General features: G+C 48.8%; 1 protein-coding gene across 1 annotated transcript; it reads right to left on the bottom strand.

Moving 5' to 3' along the window:
- Window positions 1–783: 783 nt before the first annotated feature.
- Window positions 784–18,003, bottom strand: LOC131574546 (histone-lysine N-methyltransferase SETD1A-like; the record flags this gene model as incomplete). Its single annotated transcript, XM_058829020.1, has 5 exons — window positions 17,304–18,003; window positions 14,138–14,293; window positions 12,095–12,193; window positions 6,592–6,862; window positions 784–887 (listed from the first exon to the last, which is right to left on the bottom strand). Coding segments are annotated over exons 2-5 (612 nt in total), but the record flags the coding sequence as incomplete, so codon positions are not given.
- Between the last annotated feature and the right edge of the window lie 261 nt (window positions 18,004–18,264).

Below are 18,264 nucleotides of genomic sequence, written 5' to 3'. Positions count from 1 at the left end.
CCCAAAATACACCCGGGACCCCCCAAATACACCCTTCGGGACCCCCAAAATACACCCGGGACCCCCAAAAACACCCTCGGGACCCCCCAAAATACCCCTGGGACCCCCCAAATACCCCAAAAATACCCCTGGGACCCCCAAAATACACCCAGGACCCCCCAAATCCCCTCAAGACCCCCAAACTGTCCCCCAAAATTCCCCAAATTCCTTCCAAGACCCCCCCAAACCCCTCCCAAAACCTCCCAAGTCCCCAAAACCTCCAGGACCCCCAAAATCCCCCCAAGCCTCCCCAGGACCCCCCAATTCCTCCCCAAACCCCCCCAAATCTCCTCAAAGCCCCCCCAGGACCCCCCAAACCCCCCCTGAGCCCCCCAGGACCCCAAAACCTCCCAGGACCCCCCAAAATCCCCAAAAATCCCCCCCAAACCCCCAAATCCCCCCAACTCCCTCCCAGGACCCCAAAAACCTCCCCAAATCCACCCAAAACCCCTCCAGGACCCCCGAAATCCCCCCAAATCCCCCCCAAACGTCCCCAGGACCCCCCAAATCCCCTCCAGGACCCCCCAAATCCCCCCAACCCCCTCCCAGGACCCCCAAAACCTCCCCAAAATCCCCCCCAAACCCCCTCCAGGACCCCCCAGGACCCCCCAAAATCCCTCCAGGACCCCCCAACCCCCCCCAAATCCCTCCCAAGTCCCCCAAACCTCCCCAGGACCCCCAAAACCCCTCCAGGATGCCCCAAACCCCCCCAGGACCCCTCCCCCACCCTCCCCTCCCCCTCACCGTGCCCCCCCGCTCCCCCGAGGTTTTTCCGCCCCCCGTGGGAACGGTCTGGGGGGTGTAGGAGCCGCTGACGATCAGCTCGTACAGCTTCATCCTCTGCTGCCCTGAAACACCCCAAAAACCGGGATTAGAGCCCAAAATCCAGATTCAGCGACCCCAAAAACCCCAAAAACCGGGATTAACACCCCAAAAAATGGGATTGACACCCCAAAAACCGGGATTAGAGCCCAAAAAATGGGATTGGGGACCCCAAAAACCGGGATTAGAACCCAAAAAACGGCATTGGGGACCCCAAAACCCCCAAAATCCGGGATTAGAGCCCAAAAAATGGGATTAGAAACCCAAAAACCCCCAAAAATGGGATTAGAGACCCAAAAATTGGGATTAGAGCCAAAAAAATGGGATTGGGGACCCCAAAAACCGGGATTAGAGCCCAAAATCCAGATTCAGGGACCCCAAAAACCAGGATTAGGGACCCAAAAACTGGGATTAGAACCCAAAAAATGGGATTAGAAACCCAAAAAATGGGATCAGAGACCCCAAAAACCCCAAAATCCGGGATTGACACCCCAAAATCTGGGATTAACGGGGTCTGGGGGGTGTAGGAGCCACTGACGATCAGCTCGTACAGCTTCATCCTCTGCTGCCCTGAAACACCCCAAAAACCGGGATTAGAGCCCAAAAACCGGGATTAGAACCCAAAAAACGGCATTGGGGACCCCAAAAACCCCAAAATCCGGGATTAACACCCCAAAAAATGGGATTGACACCCCAAAAACCGGGATTAGAGCCCAAAAAATGGGATTGGGGACCCAAAAAATGGGATCGGGGACCCCAAAAACCCCAAAATCCGGGATTAACACCCCAAAATCTGGGATTAACACCCCAAAATCTGGGATTAACGGGGTCTGGGGGGTGTAGGAGCCGCTGACGATCAGCTCGTACAGCTTCATCCTCTGCTGCCCTGAAACACCCCAAAATCCGGGATTAGAGCCCAAAATCCAGATTCAGGGACCCCAAAAACCCCAAAAACCGGGATTAGAGACCCAAAAAATGGGATTAGGGACCCAAAAACCGGGATTAGAGCCCAAAATCCAGATTCAGGGACCCCAAAACCCCCAAAAAACAGGATTAGAGACCCAAAAACCGGGATTAGGGACCCAAAACCCGAGATTAGAACCCAAAAAATGGGATTAGAAACCCAAAAATTGGAATCAGAGACCCCAAAAACCCCAAAATCCGGGATTAACACCCAAAAACCGGGATTAGAACCCAAAAAATGGGATCAGGAACCCCAAAAACCCCAAAATCCGGAATTAACACCCAAAATCTGGGATTACCACCCCAAAAACCGCGATCAGGGACCCAAAATCCGGGATCAGAAACCCCAAAAACCAGGATTAGCACCCAAAATCCGGAATCCGGGACTCCCAAAGCCCCAAAATCCGGGATTAACACCCCAAAAACCGGGATTAGAGCCCAAAAAATGGGATTAGAACCCAAAAAATGGGATTGGGGACCCCAAAAACCCCCAAAATCCGGGATTAACACCCCAAAAACCGGGATTAGGGACCCAAAATCCGGGATTAGAGCCCAAAAAACGGAATTGGGGACCCCAAAAACCCCAAAATCCGGGATTGACACCCCAAAAACCGGGATTAGAGCCCAAAAAATGGGATTGGGGACCCCAAAAACCCCAAAATCCGGGATTAGAGACCCAAAAAATGGGATTAGGGACCCAAAATCCGGGATTAGAGCCCAAAATATGGGATTGGGGACCCCAAAAACCCCAAAATCCGGGATTGACACCCCAAAATTCGGGATTAGAGCCCAAAAAATGGAATTAGAAACACAAAAAATGGGATCAGGAACCCCAAAAACCCCAAAATCCGGGATTAACACCCAAAATCTGGGATTAACACCCCAAAAACCGGGATCAGGGACCCAAAATCTGGGATCAGGAACCCCAAAAACCGGGATTAGCACCCAAAATCCGGGATCAGGGACCCCAAAAACCCCCAAAATCCGGGATTAACACCCCAAAAACCGGGATTAGAACCCAAAAAATGGCATTGGGGACCCCAAAAACACCAAAAACCCCAAAAACCCCAAAATCCGGGATTAGAGACCCAAAAAATGGGATTGACACCCCAAAAACCGGGATTAGAGCCCAAAAACTGAGATTAACACCCCAAAAAATGGGATTGGGGACCCCAAAAACCCCAAAATCCAGGATTAGAGACCCAAAAAATGGGATTAGGGACCCAAAAACCGGGATTAGAGCCAAAATCCAGATTCAGGGACCCCAAAAACCCCAAAACCGGGATTAACACCCCAAAAAATGGGATTGACACCCCAAAAATGGGATTGGGGACCCAAAAAACCCCAAAAAACAGGATTAACACCCCAAAATCCAGGATCAGAGACCCCAAAAACCCCAAAACCCGAGGTTAATGCCGAAAAAATGGGATTGGGGACCCCAAAAACCCCAAAAACCAGGATTAGAAACCCAAAAAACGGGATTAGGGACCCAAAATCCGGGATTAGAGCCCAAAAAATGGGATTGGGGACCCCAAAAACCGAGATTAACACCCAAAAAACCGGGATTAGAAACCCAAAAACTGGGATTAACACCCCAAAAATTGGGATTGGGGACCCAAAAAACGGGGATTAACACCCCAAAAAATAGGATTGACACCCCAAAAACAGGGATTAGAGCCCAAAAACTGAGATTAACACCCCAAAAATTGGGGTTTGGGATCCCAAAAATGGGGATTAACACCCCAAAAATGGGATCAGGAATCCCAAAAACACCAAAATCCGGGATTAACACCCAAAATCTGGGGTTAACACCCCAAAAACCGGGATCAGGGACCCAAAATCCGGAATCAGGGACCCCCAAAACCCCAAAAACCGGGATTAATGCCCCAAAATCCGGGATTAACACCCCAAATCCAGGATTAACACACCAAATCCGGGATTAACACCCAAAAAACCGAGATTAACATTCAAAAACTGGAATTATCACCCCAAAACCGGGATTAACACCCCAAAAAATGGGATTGACACCCCAAAAATCGGGATCAGGGACCCCAAAAACCGGGATTAGCACCCAAAATCTGGGATAAACACCCCAAAAATCGGGATTAGAGTCCAAAAAAAACCCAAAAATTGGGATTAACCCCCAAAAACCGGGATTAACACCCCAAATATTGGGATTTACCCCCAAAAACCAGAATTATCCAGCCCAAATCTGGGATTATCCAGCCCAAATCCAGGATCCTTCACCTCAAAACTGGGATTATTTATCCCAAATCCGGGATTAGCATCAAAAATCCAAAATACTCCACCCCAAATCCAGAATATTCCACCCAAAATCCAGAATATTCCACCCAAAATCACCCCAAAACTGACTCCAAACACCCCAAAACCTGACCCCAAACTCCTCAAATCACCACAAATCACCCCAAAACTGACCCAAAACACCCCAAACTGACCCCAAAATCACCCAAAAACTGACCCCAAACACCCCAAAACTGACCCAAAACTGACCCCAAACTCCTCGAATTACCCCAAATCACCCAAAATCACCCCAAACTGACCCCAAATCGCCCCAAAAGCCCCCAAAATCACCCAAAAACTGACCCCAAATGCCCCAAAAATCGACCCCAAACTCCTCAAATCACCTCAAATCACCCCAAAACTGACCCAAAAACCACACCCAAACCCCCTGAAACACCTGAAATCACCCCAAAAACAACCTCAAACTCCTCAAATCACCCCAGAATTCCTCAAATCACCCCAAAACCGACCCCAAACACCTGAAATCACCCAAAAAACACCCCAAAAACAGCCAAAAACACCCTAAAACCCCCAAAATCACCCCAAAACGGACCCCAAACACCCCAAAACTGACTCTAAACCCAAAAATTGGCCCCAAAATTGACCCCAAACTCCTCAAATCACCACAAATCACCCAAAACTGACCCCAAACACCCCCAAAACAACCTCAAACTCCTCAAATCACCCCAAAATTCCTCAAATCACCCCAAAACTGACCCCAAACACCTGAAATCACCCCCAAAAACACCCCAAAAACAGCCAAAAACACCCCAAAACCTCCCAAAACACCCCAAAAACAACCAGAACTGACACCAAAAACCGCAAACGCCCCCAAAACACCCCAAAAACAGCCGAAAACACCCCAAAATCTCCCAAAACACCCCAAAAACAACCAGAACTGACCCCAAAAACCCCAAACGCCCCAAAAACACCCCAAAAACAGCCGAAAACACCCCAAAAACAGCCGAAAACACCCCAAAACCTCCTGAAACACCCCAAAACCTCCCCAAACACCCCAAAAACAACCCCAGACAGCTGAAATCACCCCAAAACACCCCAAAACCAACCCCCAGACCAACCCCTGACGTCGAGCTGTGCGTGGATGGCTGTTCCCATCACCGTCGCGTTGTGCAGGTGCCTGACGGTGCCAAACACCCCAAAAACAGCCGAAAACACCCCAAAATCACCCCAAAAACACCCAAAACACTCCAAAAACAACACCCAAACACCCCAAAAACAACCCCCAGACCAACCCCTGACGTCGAGCTGTGCGTGGATGGCTGTTCCCATGACTGCCGCGTTGTGCAGGTGCCTGACGGTGCCAAACACCCCAAAAACAGCCGAAAACACCCCAAAACACCCTGAAACACCCCAAAACCAACCCCAAATCACACCCAGACCGACCCCCGACGTCGAGCTGTGCGTGGATGGCTGTTCCCATCACAGTCGCGTTGTGCAGGTGCCTGACGGTGCCAAACACCCCAAAAACAGCCGAAAACACCCCAAAACCAACACCCAAACAACCCAAAACACCCTGAAACACCCCAAAAAGAACCCCCAGACTGACCCCTGACGTCGAGCTGTGCGTGGATGGCTGTTCCCATCACGGTGGCGTTGTGCAGGTGCCTGACGGTGCCAAACACCCCAAAAACACCCAAAAACACCCCAAAACACCCCAAAAACAGCCAGAAACTGACTGAAAACAGCCAAAAACACCCCAAAAACACCCTGAAACAACCCCAAATCACACCCAGACGGACCCCTGACGTCGAGCTGTGCGTGGATGGCTGTTCCCATCACGGTCGCGTTGTGCAGGTGCCTGACGGTGCCAAACACCCCAAAAACAGCCGAAAACACCCCAAAACCCCCCAAAACACCCCAAAACAGCCGAAAACACCCCAAAATCTCCCCAAAAACAGCTGAAAACACCTGAAACCGACCCCAAACACCTCAAAACCCCCTGAAACACCCCAAAAACAGCCGAAAACACCCCAAAACTGACCCCAAACACCCAAAACACCCCAAAAACAACACCCAAACCGACCCCTGACGTCGAGCTGTGCGTGGATGGCTGTTCCCATCACGGTGGCGTTGTGCAGGTGCCTGACGGTGCCAAACACCCCAAAAACACCCGAAAACACCCCAAAAACAACACCCAAACAACCAAATCACACCCAGACCGACCCCTGACGTCGAGCTGTGCGTGGATGGCTGTTCCCATCACGGTGGCGTTGTGCAGATGCCTGACGGTGCCAAACACCCCAAAAACAACCAAAACACCCCAAAAACAACACCCAAACACCCAAAACACCCCAAAAACAACCCCCAGACCGACCCCTGACGTCGAGCTGTGCGTGGATGGCTGTTCCCATCACCGTCGCGTTGTGCAGGTGCCTGACGGTGCCAAACACCCCAAAAACAACCAGAACCGACCCCAAACACCCCAAAAACAACCCCCAGACCGACCCCTGACGTCGAGCTGTGCGTGGATGGCTGTTCCCATCACCGTGGCGTTGTGCAGGTGCCTGACGGTGTCGCGGGCGCCGCGGGAGCTGCCGAAGGTGACGCGGGCCAGCCCCAGGTGTTTGCGGGTTTTGGGGTGTAGCAACACCTCGACCTCCTCCACCTCCCCGAATTTCCGGCACATCTCCCGCAGGAAACCCTCGCGGATGTTGTCGTTGAGGCGGGCGAAGGTCACTTCCTTCAGGGGCACCTGGCCCACGTAGAACTCGTCCAGCTGGAATCCCAAAAATTCCCAAAAATCCGTAAAAGATTCCCAAAAAATTCGAAATTCCCAAAAACATTCCCAAAAAAATCAAAAAAATTTCACAAACACCCCAAAAATTCCAAAAAACCCCCAGAAAAATCCAAAATTTCGTCAGTGAAATGGAGCCAAAATCCCAAACCCAGCCCCAAATCCCAAATCCCAAATCCTGAATTCCTAAATCCCAAATTCTCCAATCCCAAATCCCAAATCCTGGATCCCAAATCCCAGCCCCAAATCCCAAATCCTGAATTCCCCAATCTCAAATTCCCCAATCCCAAATCCCAGAATTCCCAAACCCTGAATTCCCAAATCCCAAATCCCAATTCTGGATCCCAAACCCCAAACCCCAAATCCCATCCCCGCTCTTCCTTCAGGGGCACCTGGCCCACGTAGAACTCGTCCAGCTGTGGCCAAAAATTCCCAAAGAATCAAGAAACGTTCCCAAAAAATTCAGAATTCCCAAAAACATTCCCAAAAAACCAAAAAAAAACCCAAAAAATAAAAAAAAGTCAAAAAAAGTACCAAAAAACCCCCAAAAAATCCCAAATTCCATCAGTGAAATGGGGCCAAAAATCCCAAATCCAGCCCCAAATCCCAAATTCCCCAAATCCCAAATCCTGAATTCCCCAGATTCCCAATCCCAAATTCCCAAATCCTGAATTCACCAAATTCCCAAACCCCAAACCCCAAATCCCAATTCTGGATCCAAATCCCAAATCCCAAATCCCAAATCCAGCCCCAAATCCCAATCCTGGATCCAATCCTGGATCCCAAATCCCAAATCCTGGATCCCAAATCCCAAATCCCAAATCCCAAATCCCATCCCCGCTCTTCCTTCAGGGGAACCTGGCCCACGTAGAACTCGTCCAGCTGTGCCCAAAAATTCCCAAAAATCCGTAAAAGATTCCCAAAAAATCCAAAATTCCAAAAAAAATCCTGAACTCCCAAAGAAAATCAAAACAAAATCCAAAAAACCCCAAAAAAATCCCAAATTCCATCGGTGAAATGGGGCTGAAATCCCAAATCCAAAATCCCAAAATCCCAAATCTCAAATCCTGGATCCCAAATCCTGAATTCCCCAAATTCCCAAACCCCAAACCCCAAATCCCAATTCTGGATCAAATCCCAAATCCTGGATCCCAAATCCAGCCCCAAATCCCAATTCTGGATCCCAAATCCCAAACCCCAAATCCCAAATCCCATCCCCGCTCTTCCTTCAGGGGCACCTGGCCCACGTAGAACTCGTCCAGCTGAAATCCCAAAAAAAATCCCAGAATTCCCAAAAAGATTCCCAAAAAATCCAAAATTCCCAAAAAAATTCCAAAAAAACCAAAAAAAACCCCAAAAAATTAAAAAAAACCAAAAACAAAAACCCAAATTCCCAAAAAAAATCCCAAATTCCGTCAGTGAAATGGGGTCAAAAATCCCAAATCCAGCCCCAAATCCCAATCCCAAATCCCAAATCCCAAATTCCAATCCTGGATCCCAAATCCCAAATCCCAAAACCTGGATCCCAATCCCAGCTCCAAACCCCAAATCCCAATCCCAAATCCTGAATTCCCCAAATCCCAAATCTCAAATCCAGCCCCAAATCCCAAATCCTGGATCCCAAATCCCAAATCCCAAATCCCAATTCTGGAACTCAAATCCCAAATTCTGGATCCCAAATCCCAAATCCCAAATCCCAAACCCCAAATCCCAAACCCCAAATCCCAAATCCTGAATCCCAAATCCCAAATCCCAAATCCCAATCCTGGATCCCAAATCCCAAATCCTGGATCCCAAATCCCAAACCCCAAATCCTGAATTCCCCAAATTCCCAAACCCCAAACCCCAAATCCCAATTCTGGATCCAATCCCAATTCTGGATCCCAAATCCCAATCCTGGATCCCAAATCCAGCCCCAAATCCCAAATCCCAAATCCCATCCCCGCTCTTCCTTCAGGGGCACCTGGCCCACGTAGAACTCGTCCAGCTGGAATCCCAGAATTCCCAAAAAATCAAGAAACGTTCCCAAAAAATTAGAAATTCCCAGAAACATTCCCAAAAAACAAAAAAAACACCCCAAAAAATAAAAAAAAATCAAAAAAAGGACCTAAAAACCCCCAAAAAATCCCAAATTCCATCGGTGAAATGGGGCCAAAAATCCCAAATCCAGCCCCAAATCCCAAATCCTGAATTCCCCAAATTCCAAATCCCAAATCCTGAATTCCCAAATCCCAAACCCCAAATCCCAAATCCCAACCCTGGATCCCAAATCCCAAATCCTGGATCCCAAATCCCAAACCCTGAATTCCCAAATCCCAAACCCCAAATCCCAATTCTGGATCCAATCCCAAATCCAGCCCCAAATCCCAATCCTGGATCCCAAATCCCAAACCCCAAATCCTGAATTCCCCAAATTCCCCAAATCCCAAATCCAGCCCCAAATCCCAAATCCTGGATCCCAAAACCCAAATCCCAATCCTGGATCCCAAATCCCAAACCCCAAATCCCATCCCCGCTCTTCCTTCAGGGGCACCTGCCCCACGTAGAACTCGTCCAGCTGAAATCCCAAAAATTCCCAAAAAATCGAAAAAATCCCAAAATTCCCAAAAACATTCCCAAAAAATCCGAAAATATCAAAAAAAAAATTGGAAAACACCCCAAAAATTCCAAAAAACTCCCAGAAAAATCCAAAATTTCATCGGTGAAATGGGGCCAAAATCCCAAATCCAGCCCCAAATCCCAAATCCCAAATCCTGAATTCCCAAATTCCCAAACCCCAAATCCCAAATCCCATCCCTGGACCTGAAATCCCCAAATCCCAAATCCTGAATTCCCCAAATCCCAAATCCAGCCCCAAATCCCAAATCCTGGATCCCAAACCCCAAATTCCCAAACCCCAAACCCCATCCCTGGATCTGAAATCCCAAATCCCAAATCCTGAATTCCCCAAATCCCAAATCCCAAATCCAGCCCCAAATCCCAAATCCCAAATCCCAAATCCCAAATCCCAAATCCTGAATTCCCAAATCCCAATCCCAAATCCCAATTCTGGATCCAATCCCAAATCCTGGATCCCCAATCCAGCCCCAAATCCCAAATCCTGGATCCCAAATCCCAAATCCTGGATCCCCAATCCAGCCCCAAATCCCAAATCCCAATTCCCATCCCCGCTCTTCCTTCAGGGGCACCTGGCCCACGTAGAACTCGTCCAGCTGAAATCCCAAAAAAAATCCCAGAATTCCCAAGAAATCCAAAATTCCCAGAAACGTTCCCAAAAAACAAAAAAAACACCCCAAAAAATAAAAAAAAATCAAAAAAAGTACCAAAAAACCCCAAAAAATCCCAAATTCCATCGGTGAAATGGGGCCAAAAATCCCAAATCCAGCCCCAAATCCCAAATCCCAAATCCCAAATCCCAAATCCCAATCCTGGATCCCAAATCCCAAATCCCAAACCCCAAATCCCAAACCCCAAATCCCAAATCCTGAATCCCAAATCCCAAATCCCAAATCCTGGATCCCAAATCCCAAATCCCAAATCCCAATCCTGGATCCAATCCTGGATCCCAAATCCCAAACCCCAAATCCCAATCCTAAATCCCAAATCCCAAATCCCAAATCCTGGATCCCAAATCCCAAATCCCAAATCCCAATCCTGGATCCCAAATCCCAAACCCCAAATCCTGAATTCCCCAAATTCCCAAACCCCAAATCCCAAATCCCAATTCTGGATCCCAAATCCCAAATCCCAAATCCCATCCCCGCTCTTCCTTCAGGGGCACCTGGCCCACGTAGAACTCGTCCAGCTGGAATCCCAAAAATTCCCAAAAATCCGTAAAACATTCCCAAAAAACCCAAAATTCCCAAAAAATTCCAAAAAAACAAAAAAAACCCCAGAAAAATCCCAAATTCCGTCAGTGAAATGGGGCTGAAATCCCAAATCCAGCCCCAAATCCCAAATCCTGAATTCCCCAAATTCCCAATTCCCAAATCCAGCCCCAAATCCCAAATCCCAAATCCTGAATTCCCAAATCCCAAATTCTCCAATCCCAAATCCCAAATCCAAAATCCCAAATTCCCAAACCCCAAATCCTGAATCCCAAATTCCCAAACCCCAAATCCCAAATCCTGAATCCCAAATCCAGCCCCAAATCCCAATCCTAAATCCCAAATCCCAAATCCCAAATCCAGCCCCAAATCCCAATCCTGGATCCAAACCTGAATTCCCAAATCCCAATCCCAAATCCCAATTCTGGAACTCAAATCCCAAATCCAAAACCCCAAATCCCAAACCCCAAATCCTGAATTCCCCAATCCCAAATCCCAGAATTCCCAAATCCCAAATCCCAATCCTGGATCCAATCCTGGATCCCAAATCCCAAATCTTGGATCCCCAATTCCTGAATCTCACCTTGAATTTGGGGACAGGCAAGAACAGCTCTCGGTGTTTGAAACCCCAAACCCCGAATCCCAAATCCCCAATCCCAATCCTGGATCCCAAATCCCAAATCCCGAATCCCAAATCTCAAATCTTGGATCCCAAATCCAGCCCCAAATCCCAATCCTGGATCCAAACCTGGATCCCAAATCCTGAATCCCAAATCCCAAATCTCGAATTCCCAAATCCCAAATCCTGGATCCCAAACCCCAAATCCCAAACCCCAAACCCCAAACCCCAAATCCCAAACCCCAATCCTGGATTCCAATCCCAAATCCCGGATCCCAAATCCTGGATCCCAAATCCCAAACCCCAAATTCCCAATCCCTGAATTCCCAAACCCCAAATTCTGGATCCCAAACCCCAAATCCCAAACCCCAAATCCCAAATTCCCAAATTCCCAAATCCCCAAATCCCAAACCCCAAATCCTGAATTCCCCAATCTGAAATCCCAGAATTCCCAAATCCCAAATTCCAAATCCCAATCCTGGATCCAATCCCAAATCCCAAATCCCAAACCCCAAATTCCCAATTCCCAAATCCCAAAGCCCAAATTCCCAAATCCCAAATCTCAATCCTGGATCCCAAATTCCCAAATCCCAAATCCCTGAATTCCCGAATTCCCGACTCTCACCTTGAATTTGGGGACAGGCAGGGACAGCTCTCGGTGTTTGGAACCCCAAACCCCAAATTCCCAATCCCAAATCCTGAATTCCCGAATTCCCAAATCCCAAATTCCCAATCCCGAATTCCCAAATCCCAAATCCCAAATCTCACCTTGAATTTGGGGACAGGCAGGGACAGGTCTCGGTGTTTGGCCCAAATCCTTCGGGGTCGTGGATCCTGCACCGGCCCGGCCGGGGGGAACCCCGAATCCTGCACCCCGAAAATGCTGTGAGACACCCCAGAAACACCAAAAACAGCCCAAAAACAGCCCCAAAACAGCCCAAAAACACCCAGAAAATGCTGTGAGACACCCCAAAAACACCAAAACAGCCCAAAAACAGCCCAAAACACCCCAAAAACACCCAAAACACCCTGAAAATGCTGTGAGACACCCCAAAAAACACCAAAACAGACCAAAACACCCCAAAAACAGCCCAAAATACACCAAAAACAACCCAAAATACACCAAAACACCCCGAAAATGCTGTGAGACACCCCAAAAACACCAAAACAGCCCAAAACCAGCCCAAAACCACCCAAAATACACCAAAACACCCCGAAAAGGCTGTGAGACACCCAAAAAACACCGAAACAGCCCAAAAACAGCACAAAAACACCCAAAAACACTCCGAAAATGCTGTGAGACACCCCAAAAAACACCAAAACAGCCCAAAAACAGCCCAAAACACCCCAAAAACACCAAAACAGCCCAAAAACAGCCCAAAACAGCCCAAATACACCAAAACACCCCAAAACAGCCCAAAAGCACCACAAATACACCCCAAAACAGCCCAAATACACCAAAACACCCCAAAACACCCCAAAACCAGCCCAAAATCAGCCCAAAACAGCCCAAAAACACCAAAAAGCCCCAAAACACCCCAAAACTGCCCCAAAAACACTCCTAAACCACCCCAAAAACAGCCCAAATACACCAAAAACACCCCAAATACACTGAAACACCCCAAAACCAGACCAAAACTGACCTGAAACAGCCCAAAAACACCCCAAAAATGCTGTCAGTCACCCCAAAACCAGCCCAAAACCACAAAAACACCCCAAAAACACCAAAAACCACCGCAAAACCAGCCCAAAACAGCCCAAAACATGATTTTGGGGTGATTTTGGGGTGATTTTGCCCAGTTTTGGCTGTGATTTTGGGATGGTTTCAGGGTGATTTTGGGGTGATTTTGGGTGATTTCAGCCCAGTTTTGGCTGTGATTTTGGGGTGATTTTAGGTGATTTTGGGGCAGTTTTAGGTGATATTTCAGCTAATTTTGGCTGTGATTTTGGGGCAGATTTTGGCCAGTTTTGCCCGTGATTTCAGGGTGATTCTGGGGCAGTTTCGGGGTGATTTTAGGTGATTTTGACCAGTTTTTCCCATGATTTTGGGGTGATTTTGGGTGATATTTTGCCCAGTTTTGGCTGTGATTTTGGGGTGATTTTAGGTGATTTCAGCCCAGTTTTGTCCATGATTTTGGGAGTCATTTTGGGGCAGTTCTGCCCATAATTTCAGGGTAATTTCGGCCAGTTTTTCTCATGATTCTGGGGTGATTTTTGGGTGATTTTGGGCCAGTTTTGCCCGGTATTTTTGGGTGATTTTGGGGTGATTTTGGGTGGTGCTTTGGCTGTAGTTCTGGGGTGATTTTGGGGTGGTTCTGGGGTGATTCTGGGGCAGTTTTCCCCATGATTTCAGGGTGATTTTGGGGTGATTTTGAGGTGGTTTTGGCTGTAATTTTGGGGTGATTTTGAGGTGATTTTGGGGTGATTTTGGGCTGGTTTTGGCTGTAATTCTGGGGTGATTCTAGGGTGATTTTGGGGTGATCTTAGTGTGATCTTGGAGCAGTTTTTCCCATGATTTCAGGGTGATTTTGGCGTGATTTTGGTGTGATTTTTGGGGTGATTTTGGGGTGATTTTGGGGCAGTTTTTCCCATGATTTCAGGCTGATTTCAGGGTGATTTTGGGGTGATTTGGGGGTGATTTTGGGCCGGTTTTGCCGGGTATTTTGGGGTGATTTTGGGGTGACTTTGGGGTGATCTTGGGGCAGTTTTTCCCATGATTTCAGGGTGATTTTGGGGTAATTTTGGGTGATGCTTTGGCTGTAATTCTGGGGTGATTTTGGGGTGATTCTGGGGCGTTTTGGGGTGACTCACAGGCACGCTGAAGTGCACTCCATCGTATCTGTAGAGTTTCTGGCCTCCCCGGCGCAGGGCGGGGTCCAGCACCAGTTTGTAGCTGCGCCAGGGGACGCTGGGGGTCCTGGGGGCGTCACCCCCCGCCTCGGGCTCCATCCCCCCCAGTCATTGACCCTGCGGGGTGGGGATGAGGTCAGCTCCAAATCTGATACAGACACAGGAAAATACAGCCCAAATACAGCCCAAATCTGACCCCAAAACTGCCCAAATTCACCCCAAATCTGACCCCAAACCCGCCCAAATACACCCCAAATCCACCCCCAAATCTGAGACAGACACAGGAAAATACAGCCCAAATACAGCCCAAATCTGACCCCAAAACTGCCCAAATTCACCCCAAATCCAACCCCAAATCTGACCCCAAACCCGCCCAAATACACCCCAAATCCACCCCCAAATCTGAGACAGACACAGGAAAATACAGCCCAAATACAGCCCAAATCTGACCCCAAAACTGCCCAAATTCACCCCAAATCAACCCCCAAATCCACCCCAAATCAACCCCAAATCCACCCCCAAATCTGATACAGACACAGGAAAATACAGCCCAAATACAGCCCAAATACAGCCCAGATACAGCCCAAATACAGCCCAAATCCAACCCCAAATCCAACCCCAAATCCAACCCCAAATCTGACCCCAAACTCACCCAAATTCACCCCAAATCCACCCCCAAATCAACCCCAAACTCACCCCAAATCCAACCCAAATCCACCCCAAATCCACTCCAAAACTGACCCCAAATCAACCCCAAATCAACCCCCAAACCCGACCCAAATCCACCCCAAATTTGACCCCAAACCCACCCCAAACTCACCCCAAATCCACCCCAAATCTGTCCCCAAATCAACCCCAAATCCACCCCAAATTTGCCCCAAATCTGACCCCAAACCGACCCAAATCCACCCCAAATGTGCTCCCAAAACCCACCCCAAATTCACCCAAAACTCACCCCAAACCTGACCCAAACCCCCTCAAACTCACCCAAACCCACCCCAAAACCCACCTCAAGTCCCCCCCAAATTCCCTCTTAAATTTCCTCAAATCCCCCCCAAATCCCCTCAAATTCCCTCTCAAATCCCCCCCAAATCCCCTCTCGAGCCCCTCCCAAATTCCCTCTTAAATTCCCTCAAATCCCCCTGAAATCCCCCCAAATTCCCCCTCAAATCCCCCAGAACTCCTCCTCAAATTCCCCCCAAATTCCCCCTCAAATTCCCCCAAATTCCCCCTCAAATCCCCCCAAATTCCCTCTTAAATTCCCTCGAATCCCCCCCAAATTCCCCTTTAAATCCCCCAAATTCCATTTCAAATTCTCTCTCAAATTCCTCTCAACTCCCCTTTAAATCCCCCCCAAGTTCCCCTTTAAATCCCCCAAAATTCCCTTTAACTCCCCCAAATTTCCCCTCAAATTCCCCCAAATTCCTCCTCAAATTCCCCCTCAAATTCCCCCAAATTCTCCCTCAAATTCCCCCCAAATTCCTCCTCAAATTTCCCTTTAAATCCCCCCAATTTCTCCTCAAAATCTCCTCAAATCCCCCCAAATTCCCTCTTAAATTCCCTCAAATCCCCCCCAAATCCCCCAAATTCCCCCTCAAATCCTCCCAAATTCCCTCTTAAATTCCCTCAAATCCCCCTCAAATCCCTCCTCAAATCCGCCCCAAAATTCCCTCTTAAATTCCCTCAAATCCACCCCAAATTCCCCCTCAAATCCCCCCAAATTCCCTCTTAAATTCCCCCAAATCCCCCAAAATTCCCCCTCAAAATTCCCTTTAATCCCCCTCAAAATTCCCCTCAAAATTCCCTTTAATTCCCCCCAAAATTCCCTTTAAATTCCCCCAAAATTCCCTTTAAATTCCCCCAAAATTCCCTTTAATTCCCCCCAAATTTCCCTCCCAAATTTCCCTTTAAATCCCCCCAAATCCCCCCAAAATTCCCTTTAAATCCCCCCAAAATTCCCTTTAAATCCCTCCAAAATTCCCTTAAAATCCGCCTCAAAATTCCCTTTAAATCCCCCAAAATTCCCTTTAAATCCCCCAAAATTCCCTTTAATTCCCCCCCAAATTCCCTTTAATTCCCCCCAAAATTCCCTTTAAATCCCCCCAAAATTCCCCCCAAAATTCCCTTTAAACCCCTCCAAAATTCCCTTTAATTCCCCCCAAAATTCCCTTTAAATCCCCCCAAAATTCCCTTTAAATCCCCCCAAAATTCCCTTTAAACCCCCCCAAAATTCCCTTTAATTCCCCCCAAAATTCCTCCTCAAATTTCCCCCAATCCCCCCTCAAATTTCCCCAAAATCCCCCAAAATTCCCTTTAATTCCCCCTAAAATTCCCTTTAATTCCCCCAAAATTCCCCTCAAATTTCCCCTCAAATCCCTCCAATTTCTCCTCAAATTCCCCTCAAATCCCCCCAAAATTCCCCTCAAATTTCCCATTAAATTCCCCCAATTTCTCCTCAAAATTCCCTTTAATTCCCCCAAAATTCCCTTTAAACCCCCCAAAATTCCCTTTAATTCCCCCAAAATTCCCTTTAAATCCCCCAAAATTCCCTTTAAATCCCCCAAAATTGCTCCTCAAATTTCCCATTAAATTCCCCCAATTTCTCCTCAAAATCCCCTCAAATCCCCCCAAAATTCCCTTTAATTCCCCCCAAAATTCCCTTTAAATTCCCCCAAAATTCCCTTTAATTCCCCCCAAAATTCCCTTTAAATCCCCCAAAATTCCTCCTCAAATTCCCCCTCAAATTTCCCCAAATCTCCTCAAAATTCCCTTTAATTCCCCCCAAAATTCCCTTTAATTCCCCCCAAAATTCCCTTTAAATTCCCCCAAAATTCCCTTTAAATCCACCCAAAATTCCCTTTAATTCCCCCCAAAATTCTCCCCAAAATTCCCTTTAAATCCACCCAAAATTCCCTTTAATTCCCCCAAAATTCCTCCTCAAATTCCCCCTCAAATTTCCCCAAATTTCCCCTCAAATTTCCCCAAAATCCCCCCAAAATTCCCTTTAATTCCCCCCAAAATTCTCTTTAATTCCCTTTAAATTCCCTTTAATTCCCCTCAGCCCTCCCCTCCCCCACCCCCCTCAGGCCCCCCCCCCTCCCCTCACGCCTCCCCCTCCCCCTCTCACCTCCCGCCGCCTCCTCCGCCGCCTCCGGGAGCCCCGGGGGAGTTTCCCGGCAGCCCGAGAAGGATCCGGCGATGATTTTTGGGTTAAAATTCGAAGTTTTTGGCGTTTTTGGCGTTTTTTTTTCCCGCGGTCCCGGAGCCGCCGCCGGTCGCGGCTGGGGGGGGGAAGGGGGCGGAGCCAAGGCCGGAAGTCTCGCCCTCGCCGCTCTCGCGAGATCTCAACCGCCTCACCGCACTTTCCACACCAATCCCCTTTTTTATTTTCCTTCTTTCTCCACCAAAAAACTCCCGAAAAGGCCCCAAATCTCCCCAAAAAAAACGCGGAGAAATTAAATCCGAGCGCAGATTTCACTCTCAAGCTTCAGGAGGGAAAAGCGGCCCGCGAGCCGTGACGAATCTGCCGCCACCTCCCTCCTCCCGCACTTTCGCCACGCGGTTTTTCCACCTTTTTTTCCCCGTTTTTCCCCGGTTTTGAACATTTTTTAATTTTTAATCTTTTTTTGTGTTTTCCTCGCCCCTCTCGTGGTTTTATTTGAGTTTTGTTTTGTTCGAACCCGGCGGGGATCGTGGCGAATCTGCTGCTGGCGGTTGTGAGGGAGGGGAGGCGGGGCCTCGCTCTGCGCACGCGCGGTGCCGTTGGCGCCTCCCCCCCCCCCTCTGCGCATGCGCAGTTCCCTCCCCGCGCCGCCACCATCGAGGGGGCTCCCCCTGCCCTTCCCCCCCTTCCCCTCCCCCATTTCCCCCTCCCCCCCTCCCCTCCCCCCCTTTTCTCGCGATTTCCCCTCTCAAAACGCCAAAATCGGGATTCGCCGCCTTTATCGCGATAATTGGCGCTCGGCGCCTTTAAGAGGTGGGGGGCGGATGTGACGTCACTCATCCCGCGCGGCGTCGCCGTTGCGGTGACGTCACTGGCAGCGCGACACCCTCGAGCAGCGCCGCCACCGCCGGGTCCGGCAGCGCCG

The sequence above is a fragment of the Poecile atricapillus genome, unplaced genomic scaffold, assembly GCF_030490865.1.
Source record: "Poecile atricapillus isolate bPoeAtr1 unplaced genomic scaffold, bPoeAtr1.hap1 scaffold_388, whole genome shotgun sequence".
Classification (NCBI taxonomy): domain Eukaryota; kingdom Metazoa; phylum Chordata; class Aves; order Passeriformes; family Paridae; genus Poecile; species Poecile atricapillus.
Note: the sequence above shows the minus strand (reverse complement) of the source record. Positions and strands in the feature narration are given on the sequence as shown.